The 12,544-nt window shown below is 43.9% G+C and overlaps 1 protein-coding gene across 1 annotated transcript in view; it reads left to right on the forward strand.

Annotated features, from left to right (window-relative positions):
- The first annotated feature begins 1,097 nt into the window (after window positions 1-1,097).
- Window positions 1,098-12,544, forward strand: part of LOC143924556 (BOS complex subunit NOMO3-like) — a 210,978-nt gene continuing 199,531 nt past the window's right edge. Inside the window, exons 1-3 of the mRNA XM_077448933.1 lie at window positions 1,098-1,362; window positions 8,893-8,982; window positions 9,861-9,906. Of these exons, the coding sequence (XP_077305059.1) occupies window positions 1,231-1,362; window positions 8,893-8,982; window positions 9,861-9,906 (268 nt within the window). The 5' untranslated portion in view covers window positions 1,098-1,230. The remainder of the gene's footprint in view (window positions 1,363-8,892; window positions 8,983-9,860; window positions 9,907-12,544) is intronic.

The following is a 12,544-nucleotide window of genomic DNA, read 5'->3' on the forward strand; positions in this document are numbered from 1 at the left end:
CAATCATGGCTGATCACAGTATAAACAGGAAGAGCTGGTGATTGGCTTTTCCTCACTCGAGACTGACAGATGCAAGTAGAGGAGAGCCGATTGGCAGCTCTCCTGGCGGAGGGGGGGCCGCGCTGATTGTTTATCAGTGCAGCCCCCCCATGGATGCCTACCCAGGACCACCATCAAGCTGCCCATGACCACCAGGGAAGGGGGCAACATGTGGATGGCCAGGTATGTACACCAGGGCCATTCACATATGAAAAAATGTGCACAATACATGCCAAACAGTGCCCACAAATGGGCACTAACTGGCAACATTATGGTCCAGCTAAAAAGAAGTGATGCCCAGCAATGCCACCCATAAGTACCCATCAGTGCCACCATGAGTGCCCATCAGTGCCGCCTATGAGTGCCCAACAGCGACGCTTATGAGTGCTCATCAGTGCCCATCATCAGTGCTCATCAGTGCCACCTCATCAGTGCCACTTAATCTGTGCCACTTCATCAGTGCAGCCATATCAGTGCCCGCCATTGAAGTAGAAAACTTACTTATTTTCAAAGAAATTTAAGAGACAAAGAAAAACCTAATTTAAAAAAAATAAAATAAAAAGGGATTTTTTTTATTTTTTGGGCAACAAGTAAAAATCAATGATCAAATACCACCAAAAGAAAGCTCTATTTGTAGCATCAAAATGATAAAAAATGTATTTGGGTACAGCGTCACACGACCGTGCAATTATTCAAATTGCGACAGCGTTGAAAGCTGAAAATCGGCCTGGGCAGGAAGGTACGTAAGTGCCTGGTATTGAAGTGGTTATACAGAAATATAGGCAAGAGATAAAATCCCAGTAAGTGATTCAATTAGCTGTTGGTGATGTTGCGTGTTTAGTATCAGTGGAATTATTTTGTCTCCTCTGAAATTACCGCACATACATCTCAGTATCTTTCTAGAGTCTATAAAAAAAAAAGCCATCCTAACCTTGCTGTGACCTGAGAAGTGCTCAGTTAGTCCTCCTGCTCACCAGGTGGCAGCAAAGCACATCGTGATCCTCACTTCCGTGTCGTGGTCATGGATACAAGCTGAAGCTCCGTCTCCCTGACTGAGCCGGGGAGTAGTGCGCCTGCGCCTGGAAGTGGTGTCGGCCTGAGATTGACATAATCCGGTTGTGTCAGCAGAAAGCTCGGAGCGGCGTGCTGAGTGGGGCCCAGAGAAGGGAGACACCTGTCAGGACGGGAAGAATGGGCGCCCTTGTGTTATGGACGGTGCTGTGTGTTCTTTGCTGGGGCCGGGTACAGGCGGCTGATGACATCGTGGTGGGGTGCGGGGGGTTCGTTAAATCGGACGTGGATATAAACTACTCGCTGATTGAGGTGGGTACGATCTGTGGGCAGAGTCCCCTATAATCCCGGAACACGTGACAGCACTGGGTGTAGGCTGAGTGCTGTGCTGACCTCTCTTCACCCAGGCCTCAGTCTCCATTCATTCCATACTCCTGACCTCAGGGTCAGCCTACAGACAGCTGGCCGCTTCCTGCTCTGGATTCCTATTATTATTATTATTATTATTATTATTATTATTATTATTAATAATATTATACAGGATTTACATAGTGCCAACAATTTGCGCAGTGCAAACTGGGGGCATCAGTACAGTTACAATTCAATATAGGAGGAATGTCCCTATTGTGGGTGACATTAGTCTTAATATTGGCGACAGTAATGTCTTAGGCTAGATTCACACTGAATGCAGGTTTGGAATTGTGTGCGTTTAGCTGAAGGACATTTCAGTGCCACTTCAGGGGCGATTTGGGAGATTCCTGTGCGGGTTCATGCACAGATGTCTATTGAAATCGCACCTGAAGTCGCCAAACGTAGTTGGATTCGCATTGCGCTGTTGCCGGCAATCCACTCCAATCTGGCATGCAATTTGACATGTCAAATCGGCCCGATGTGAATGGAGACTTGGGCTTAGAAGGGTAAAACTGCAGTTTTTTTAGTTTGTACCTGAAAATTAAGTCTTCGTTTGTACAGGTTAGAGCAGGGTGATTATCATTTATATGTAATTATAACTTTCTCATTCCTTGTAAGGTGTGCGCTTTTTCCTGGGTTTTTGTTGCGTAGTAGCGAGACTTGTAAGGCCTCATGCACATGCAGAATTTTTTTATTTTACAGGCATAAAGCATATTTTTTAATGCCTTTAAAGTAGAGCCGCTTGATTCTGGATAAAATGTCACTTTTTTTTGCTTAGAATAAAGATCACCATTCTTGTGGCGTAACATTATCTTTCACAATATACAAAAAAATTGTGCTAACTTTTTACTGTTTTATATAATTTATTTTTAATTCATTGAAGTGTGGTTTTATTTTTTTTGTTTTTTGTCCCCCCCCCCCCCCCCCCACAAAATTGCATTTGAAAGACCACTGTGCAAATACAGTGTTACATAAAATATTGCAACAACTGCTATTTTATTCTCTAGGGTTCTTGCTAAAAATGTGATGTGATATATATATATATATATATATATATATATATATATATATATATATATATATATATATATATATATATATATATATATATATATAAATTTTTTTTTTTTTTTGGGGGGGGGTTCTAAGTAACTTTCTAGCAAAAAATACTGATTTTTAATTGTACGCAACCAGTGTCAGAAAAAGGCTTAGTCTTTACAAGAGAAGTATATGTTTTTTCTTTTTTTTTTTTTTTTTCTCATAATCGTACTTACCTAGGTGGACGCAGGATCGGTCCAATGCTTCATCTGTCCTCTGCTGCCTCTACACTGAAAACCGAGCAATCGAATACCACCGATGGCTCGGTTCTCACAGCTCCCTGAGCAGAGAGACTGATTCCTGTGACATCAGCAGAGAGTGGACTTCAGACCACTCTCTGCTGAAAACTGGTCACGGGAGTTGCGAAACAATCGGCACTCCTGTGACCCATAGGATAACTCCAGCCAAACAAGCTCAGGCTGGACACCTTTTTAAAGGGGGTTGTAAACCATCAAGATTTTTCACCTTAATGCATTCTATGCATTAAGGTGAAAAACCTTCTGTAGTGCAGCAGCCCCCTTTACTTACCTGGGCAGGATCGTTCCAGTGACAGGGACAAGCACAGTCGCTCCAGCCCCTGTCTCGGGTCCTCATTGGATAGATTGATAGCAGCAGGAGCCTGCTGTGAATCAAATCCAGTGACACAGGAGCCGGGGGGGTGGAGCCGAGTTCTGTCTGTCAATGAATGCACCAGCAGGAATTGGGAGCATGCCCACACAAGTGGCCCCATGGAATGTGGCTCTTTGGGGACAATCGAGAAAAAGAGGAGCCAGAAGTGCCACTGGGGGACCCCAGAAGAGGAGGATTGGGCCGCTCTGTGCAAAACCCTTGCAAAAAGGAGGCAAGTATAACAACATATTTGTTTAAAAAAACAAAAACAAAAAAACACTTTACAACACCTTTTTGTAGTGGTTAAAGTGGTTGTATACTCAATTTTTTAACTTTTACCTACAGGAAAGCCTATAATAAGGCTTACCTGTAGGTTTAGGAGATATTCCCCTCGGTATGCGCCGCTGACTGCAGCGGCGCTTGCGCACAAGGGGATTCTCGGCCTGAAAATCCGGCACTGGCCGACCGGCCGGAATGAAATCTCCCGCGCGCATGCACGGGAGTGACGATATCGCGACTCCGGACACTCACAGCGCCGGAGCCGCGATACCCGGAAGAAACCATGGATCGGGCCAGATGTCGGGGCCTTGTTCTAAGGTAAGCATTTCATAATGAGCTAGTATGCGGTGCATACTAGCTCATTATGCCTTTTGCTTTGCAGGTGTTAAAAAAATAAATAAATAAATTTGCGGGTTTACTACCGCTTTAAGGCCGGGTTCACACCGCTGCGATGCGGGAACGCCGCGAATACGCGGCGTTTTCCCGCATCACATTACTCCCGCCGGCAGTTCACACTGCCCTATGCGGATGGCTGGGAGTGTCAATGATATGTTAATGACACCCCCAGATCCGCTCGCATATCGCAGTGCGATCTGCCGACTCGCACAGGAATCGGATCGCATGGTGTGAACCCCCATGCGATCCGATTCTGTTGCGGACCAAAAAAAGGATCCCGTGCGAGTTTGCTGCGGGAGCGATGCGAATTCAGCCATACTATCTGTATGGCTGAACTCGCATCGCTACGGAGATCGGATGTGATTTGCGGTGCGAATCACATCCGGATCTCCCCCCGCAGCAGTGTGAACCCAGCCTAAAAGAGAAGTATTTTTTTTTGTTCCCATCATACTTGCCTGGGTGGATGCAGCATCAGACCGATGCTGCATCTGTCCCCCGGTGTCTCTGCACTGAGAACTGAGCCCCTGTTCTCTCAGCTCCCCGAGCAGAGAGCTGCTGCCAGTCAGTCAGGAGCTCTCCTCTGCTCCTCAAAGATCACTGGAAAGCAGAGCTGTGGAGAGGCACAGAGCAGCCATCTCAGGCTCTCCGTGCCTTGCTGCGAGGTTGAGACAGGCATCAGTCCAGGCACCTGGCAGATCCAGACTTTTTCTGTGATGACGCAGTGCCTGGACTGATTCCAGCGACGTCAGCAAAGAGTAGACTTCAGAGCGTCCTCTGCTGATAACAGGTCCCAGGAGTGCAAAATGATTTGCACTCCTGTAACCCAGAGGAGAAGCCCAGCCAAACGAGCTGAGGCTGGACTTCTCCTTTTAAACTGAACTCATTTAAATCGAAGTTCATATCTTTTGATCTAAAATAACTAAATATTACATTGTAGCTCCTCTATCTTTCAGTGCTGACCAATGTTGAGAAACATTTGCCAGCTTTTTTTTTTTTTTTTTTTTTTTTTTTTTTTTTTTTTTTTTGCCAGCTCTGAGCAGAGAACGGCTCTGCATTGTTTACACGAAATCATGGAAATGCCTGATTAAGATGATGATGGGGGGGGGGGGGTTTGAATCAAGATTGGTATAGGGATATATATATACGTTTACAAGCTTGAGCTCTGGGTGCATACAGGCGTAAAATGTATTCTAGTGGCCCACACTAAATCAATATTCTGGTCAGCAGAATGCATTTACGCTCAACACCTTACACATCTAAAACGTGCGTAGACCTGGCATAAAAATGGCAGCATATATGGAGCATAAATTCCTACAACTGTGTGCACGAGCTCCTAGGAAATAGCAATTTGTTGAAACAGACTGGCTCCTGGTGATGTGTCTGGCAGCAGAACAGCCTTTATGAATCCAGTCGAAGGCCTTGTCCGCACGGGACATAATAAAGCGCATGCCAGTAGAGGGCTGTTTATCCACACGGGATGCATAGGTTTTCCGTGCATCGCTTTGCATGAAGTCGCATTGATTTTCATTGGCACACAGCCACTGCTCCAAATTTGACATCTGTGTGGGTGTGGTGCATGTCCCTGAATGCACACTGTGAGTTTGGGGACACACATTCACACCCACGTGAATGCCGAATTTGGAGCAGTGACTGTGTCCATGTAGTTGCGGTGTCATCCTAATTGACAGGAATAGGACTGCCTGCATTGGGATGCATGAAACACCTGTGCACCCCCGTGTGGGTAAACATAGCCCTCCAGGGCATATGCTTTAGTGAGGTCTAAAGCTAAATTTCAATAATTGTGTAGGCTCCCCTGTTCAACTGAAGTTGATTCTTTAATACATTTCGGTCAAAAAGACATTGGAAAATTTTGCATCGATCAGTGGATGCAGCTGCTGATCAGTGTATTTTGACAGCTACAGATGCCACTGTCAGAATACAATGCCCCGTGGTGGGGGAATTCCTCCATATCATTTCTGGGGATAGAGGAACTTGCTAGGTTCCCCCCCCCCCCCCCCCAATTCAGTCTGCTAGAGGTATGAAAAAAAAACTGACCATGCATAACCAGCTTTACTCTTGGGCTGTATATGTATATAGTCAATACAGGCAACGGATACCATAGACCTAAGCCCTCAGATTTCTGCCAGTGACTTCCCCTGTCGGGGCTGTGTCGCAGTGTTGGGAACAACTCGTACGCAATAGAAGTAGTACGGCTCTGGGCTACATGCAGTGTTTAGTCCAGTGTAATTGGACAGTGTTAATAGTAACAGCAGTGGATGCTGCTGTGCTGTACCACAAACGTCACCAGCCCTCTGTTGGAGATGATGATTTAATGTGGGTATATTTATATTGTCATATCAGTCAGATGCAGCCAATGTTTCTGGGGCCTTGCAGGGCCCCTTCCTCATGGTGACACATTTTGCCATTGTGTCACCTTGAGGCCCCAAGGCTGTATCTTAGCAAAATTATGCCATACAAATAAACTAGTCGTGCACCGAAATTGTGGCCGCAGAAACACATTAGCCGAAAATTGTGTTTTCAGCAGGGAGGGGAACAAAAAAAGGTGCTGATCATGGAACTGAAAAGGGGGCAGTGTGCTCCGGGTGCCACACGTCCTCTCTTCCCAGTACCAAAATGTCTTATTTGTTGCACCTCTAGAAAAAACTCATGTTAATTCTTGACCTCCAGTAAGTTCTAGTGATACATCCACTTCTTTATTAGCAACAGGATTGCTAAACAGAACATTTACCTGCTCCTACAGCATTACATTTTGCCTGCCTGAAACGCTCCAGAATCTTACTTGCCTTTGAAGGAGCAATGCTCTGCTGTTTCAGCCTGGAAGAGAGCAAGGTCATAGAAATAGCTGGGGGTTTACATTGCTCTGGTAATGATGTTGCTGGTGAGTTGCCCCTTGTCAGCTCTAAGGGTGTTGCTTACTACTGACCACCAAAGTAAGAAGACACTAGTGTAAAGAGGTTTAGATTAGGAACAGGGTGGATTTGAAAAAGGCTTGATTTAAATTAAGAGCAAGTGTCACTTCTGTACCGCAGCAGCTCCTCCTGACAGTCCCATTCACTTTAATTGGATGGCTAGTGATGTGGCAATGACACAACAAGGTGAGGGACGTGGATGCCCGTTAACAGGCGCTGCAATGATGGATCTGAAATGACAGGTGCTCTTTAATGTAAGGACTTATTTTTGCTGGTAAATAGAATCTTTAATATGTGCAAACAAAATCAAGGTTTCCTGTTTAGAATAATAAGCTGTCAGGTTAGTAAAACAGCGATATCAGAACCAATTCAATCATACAGTTTGTAGTGTACATAGATTTTTATAAACAATGGGATAAATTTATATTCCTGAACTTTTTTATATCATGGTCACTGAAAGTGTGGAAATGCAGCAATACAGTGCATGTTCTCAGCTTGCAGAGCTTGGATTCATTGAACGAGTTTACAAAAAAAAAAAATATTGCAGAATATACAGCCTTATGCTACATAACTAATGCCCTGTACACACAAGCGTAATTTCCGTCTGAAAAATCTTGGATGGTTTTCTGACGGAATTTCACTGAAGCTTGGCTTGCGTACACATGGTCACACAAGTTTTCTGAACTTTTGACCATCAAGAATGCGGTGACGTACAACACTACGACGAGCCGAGAAAATGAAGTTCAATGCTTCCGAGCATGCTTCGAATTGTTTCTGAGCATGTGAGGAATTTTGCGTGTCGGAATTGCTACAGACGTAAAAAAATTTAGAAACTTCTCTCCGCCAGCAAAAGTCAGTTGGAGCATACACGCAGTCGGAATTTCTGACCAAAAGCTCTCATCCGACTTTTGCTGGCAGAATTTCCGATCGTGTGTACTGGGCGTAAGCTCAATTTCATGTTGAATAAACTGAATTATTAATGTATCTTAAATAGAAAACGATCTTTAGATTTTTACTCCAAAAGCATTTTTATTGAAATAAAAATCAGATTTTTTTTTTTTTTTCTTAAATCATTGATTTATATCCACCCTGATTGGGGGTGATGACTTTGCTCGTTATGTTATATACTCTAGGCTGCACTATATACAGAATGTTGTGCTGTATGTTACATATTTTGGATTGATGCACTTTGTACACTATGCTGTACATTACATACTCTGAAACACTGCTGCAAGTTAAATAGTCACTACTTGTATAAATGACTTGACAGCTGCAATATTTATCAATATGTCTTTCCCTTACCTTCTGCCCTGGTGACACAATTTTTTATTTTTTTATTTTTTACCACAAAGGAAGTGAGGGAAAATCTGCAACAGGGAAACGGAAATACAAATGATTTTTATGGCAAAATAAGGAAATAGAACCTGAGCTTATTGTGGACACTGTACCTTTTCTCCTTCTGTCTCTTTAATGGATCCCCTTGGAGTAAAAAATTGACTTGGAGTTTTAACCCTTCCCCAATCTAGCCAATACAAAAAAAAATAAAAAAAATGGGCTGTATGTCCTTTTAAGGGGCATATTTATAAAGCAGTCAATGTGATTTTCACAAAACGTTCAAAAATCGATCACAGATGCGTAATGGAGAAATAAAGGCAAACCACCTTACTTTTTTTTTTTTCTTTTCATTTTTAATAGAGAACGAGCTTACTGAGGAATACTTGCTAATGTAATTGGACTTGGCACAAGTAAACTGGCAGAGCAAGTCCTTGTGAATACAAATGGGAAGAATTTGTTTGTTTAGTTTGTCTGCAGCATCACTTTTAGTGTCGGTTCACGCAGGGGCAGCCCGACTTGCAGCGCGACTTTGCAAGGTGATCTTCACACGACTTCCATAGTACAGAACAGAGCGCGACTTTTCAGCTGGCCAAGTCACCCCTGTGTAAACCAAGGCTTACACGTTTTTATATTCGTTTTATATTCTTAATTTATGTAACATTTCTGTGTGTGTGTGTGTGTTTGTTTGTTTGTTTGTTTGTTTGTGTTTTTTTTTTTTTTTTTATGTTTTTAACGTGAAATATAGCTATCAATACTGTAATTATGTAAATTGTTTGTTTTTTAGATTAAGCTATATACCAAACAAGGCACATTGAAATACCAGACCGATTGTGCACCAAATAATGGTTACTTCATGATTCCTCTTTATGACAAGGTGAGTAAGTAGAGAAAGCTAAATCAGTCATGACATGAACAAAAATTATTACACAACACACATGACTAAGAAGGCACATTATTGATACTTTAAAAATAAAATTGTTATACCCAACCACCATAAAATGGAAGGTCAGCCTGGAGGGTTATTCCCCCTTCTTTTGTAAGATTTTCCAACATATTTGGAAATCTTTGTGAATGGTTCTGTGGATTAGAAGTGCGTACTACAGTACCTCTTTATCAGGGGTAAGCAACCTTTTGAGGGATGGAGATCTACCCAAACCACATGGAAGAGATCCATTTTTGGAAAGTAATTGGTCAACAATTCTGATACAGGAGTCCATTCAGAAGGCAGAATTAACTGCTGCTGCTGCAGGCTGACTAGTTTCAGACCTGGACGGCTTAAAATCTGGCCGGGCTGCCTGCTCTGAGTTCTGGCTGGACTTGCTGCATTGCGTTCTGGCCAGTGTAAATAATATGTAGGGCAGTGCCTACTCCCTCCTCAGGATTTGATTGACAACAACGGGATCCAATGACTCCTGCTGCTGTCTCTGTGTTCTGTTAGAGGAACACAGACCAGCTCTGCTTCAGATATTGATACAGCGCTGGATTGAGATAGGACTTTGGTAAGTAAAGTAAATAGGGAAGTGTGGGGGGCCATGTTACAACTGAGACTTTTTTTATTTTTTTCCCCTCCTTAAAGTCATTGTAAGGCCTCCCTTTGTTTTTGTTTTTATATATAAATAAAACATGTAGATTATGTACTTGCACATAGCAATATTTGCATATTGCTGTCCTCAATACACGTGTACAGCAACACTGGGTTAATTACAGTATGTTTCATCCCTTTCTTTCTTCTTTTTTTTTTCTTTCTTTTAGGGGGATTTTGTTCTTAAGATTGAGCCTCCCCTAGGGTGGAGTTTTGGTAAGTTTGTTTGCTACCTGTAATAGCTGTGTTAAGCTCCCTATGGCTTTGTGTGTATATATTTTACATTCCCTGGTTTCACCTATTTGCATTACTTGGGTATAATCAGTAAATCCCCAGATACTCATAAAAGCTTCTCATAATCTGCCTGAAATCTTCTTGCATGTTATATACAATATTAATGAAACATAGAAATGCTTTCAGCACTGTGGTCTGCTACGTTCGTTTTTTTTAGGTTTGACTTGGTATATGGTTAAAATGAGAATTTAAAATATCCTTTCGACCCATTTTTGATGTTGCATTTGTTTTTATTCTTTTAATTTGAATGCTGGAAGGTTAGGCTGGGTTCACACTATACTACAGGACAGTAGTAAGACTTTCATCCTACTTTGCTCTGCGACATCTGTCCTACATCCATCCGACTTTCATGATCAGGATACTACATTAATCTGACTTTTCAGATAGTACAGCTTGTCCTTTTGACCAATCAAAATGAACACACAATGGGAGGGGCTACAGCAGGGGGCAGGAAATAACACAATGTCGGATGCCAAAGTCTGATGGTTGGGACAAGGATCTGACTTTGATCTGACTTCAATGATAGTCAATGGGCTGAAGTAGGATCAAAGTCGAACCAAAGTAGTACAGGGAGCATTTTCAAAGACCGACTTGCGTCTGACCAGTTAAGACGGCTCCCATAGGGAAACATTGATTTTTCAAACGTAGTGTGACATGAGTTCCCAATGTTGGAGCGTTTGTCGTACCGTGTGAACCCGGCCTAATGGAATCACTTGAGTAGTGAAATGTCTTTGTGCTTTTGATTCTTGGGTCTGTACATATGTTGTAGCCATGATCAGGGGGTTTCATACTTGCCGTTTAGATTATTTTATTTTTTCATTTAATCCATAATGGAGGTTAAAACCCCCGCTCCTCAGTTTTTGATTGTTTCCCGGGGTTGCAGTGAAACGTTTATTTTCTGACTGACCTTAGGCCTGGGGCTGAAGAACGCCGCCCTGAGAGCTGGACCGCAAAGCTGGGGAGGGAGGCACAGTCCAGGCAGGGGCTTGAGGTTCCAACTTGCAGGGGAACCATCAGAGGTGTGTCGGGAGACATTTCTCCCTTGTTTCTGGAGCTTCCCCGGTGCATGGAAGGTGTGCCCGGTTCCCCAAGGACTATTGGTTCCCCCTCTCTACCCCCAGCCAGGCAGGGTTGTGTTTGACGCAGGGAGGCCAGCTGTCAAACATGCACAAGCAGCTTTTTTTATAGACTGTGGCACGAGCCAGTAGTAGCTACAGCCCAGGAGGAGACCACAGATGGGGAGTTGACTTGGCTGACAGGGAAGCGGGTGACCCTCACCACTGCTGGTGGTTCAGGGGGCCAGGCAGGAGTGGAGCTGCCCAGGGGAGCATATCTAATTGGGACATTGTGTTTTTATGTTTATTCCCAGAACCAAGTGGAGCCGGCCAAAGGAGCGCCAGTAGACTGCCCAAATCATGGCCCCCTGTTGCTTTAAACAGTGTGGTTACTGCAATGATAAAATACAGCAGGGCAACACTAGGCCCTTTCATTATAAATGCATCCACAAGCTTTCTGGAAATAAAACCTCTGCTGTCATGAAGGATTTTTTTGGCAGTACAGACCAACATGTTGGTCACCCTTCAGTTTTTTTAAAACGACATTAGGGGCTAGACAGGAGGCTTTTTCTGGCAAGGAGGGGTCCTCTTCCCAGGAAGGAACATCCACAAACAGCCCGTGGGGTTCCCAGAAACCTCCCTCTTCTCAGAATTCTGTTGAAAAAGAGTTGGAAGAGTCAGGGGGTTCAGGTCAAAGCTCCTTAAATGATGGGGAGGATTTAGATCTGGGCAGCCAGAATAGTGAGGATTCCAGACCAGGCAGGCACCTTTTTGCTGTAGAGGACAGGGAGGGACTCTTAAGAGCAATTTATGCATCTGAGGACATTCTAGAGCCTCCGGCACAGGTCTCTGTCCAGAATAAAATGTACAGGGGGGAGGGAGGTATTTGACGGAACTGGAGAGGAAGGTGCTAAAACCTAAGACTTGGAAATGGAGGTTCTTCAAGATCCTGATGCTAGTTGCCTCACTACCCCAAGTGTCAAAGCAGTCCGAGCTTGGCCCCCGCTTTGGCATCTGCCTGTATAGCAAGAAATATGTATGTGTGGGTAAATAGACCATTGGATCAGGTGCCTCAGGGTGCTAAGACCAAGCAGGTGGTAGAGGCGATCAGGCAGGCAGTTGCATATTTGGTGGATGCCGCGGTGGAGACTGTCAGAGCTACTGCTAAGTCAGCGGCCCTTGACTCAGCCAGGAGGGCTATCTGGATTAAGACGTGGGAGGGAAACCACTTGTCGCAATCTCATCTGTGGCCTACCTATTGAGGGCTCTTTCCTCTTTGGTCCAGGATTGGATCAAGTGTTATCCTGCTCTGCACAAAAAGGGAAGAAATTCCCCTGTTCAGGCTAAGAGGGAGAAGGGGAAAATTTTTCCCAAGACATCTTCTAGGACAGCTTTGAGAGAGAGAGAGAGAGATGCTCCTCCCACCTATCGCAGGAAACGCATGATCCACATTGTTTAAAGCATGCCCCATAGTATACCCTCAGTTCTTGTGTATCCTCCAGCCA

The sequence above is a fragment of the Lithobates pipiens genome, unplaced genomic scaffold, assembly GCF_037356315.1.
Source record: "Lithobates pipiens isolate NorthernLeopardFrog02 unplaced genomic scaffold, aLitPip1_a1.2 Scaffold_22, whole genome shotgun sequence".
NCBI classification, from domain to species: Eukaryota; Metazoa; Chordata; class Amphibia; order Anura; family Ranidae; genus Lithobates; species Lithobates pipiens.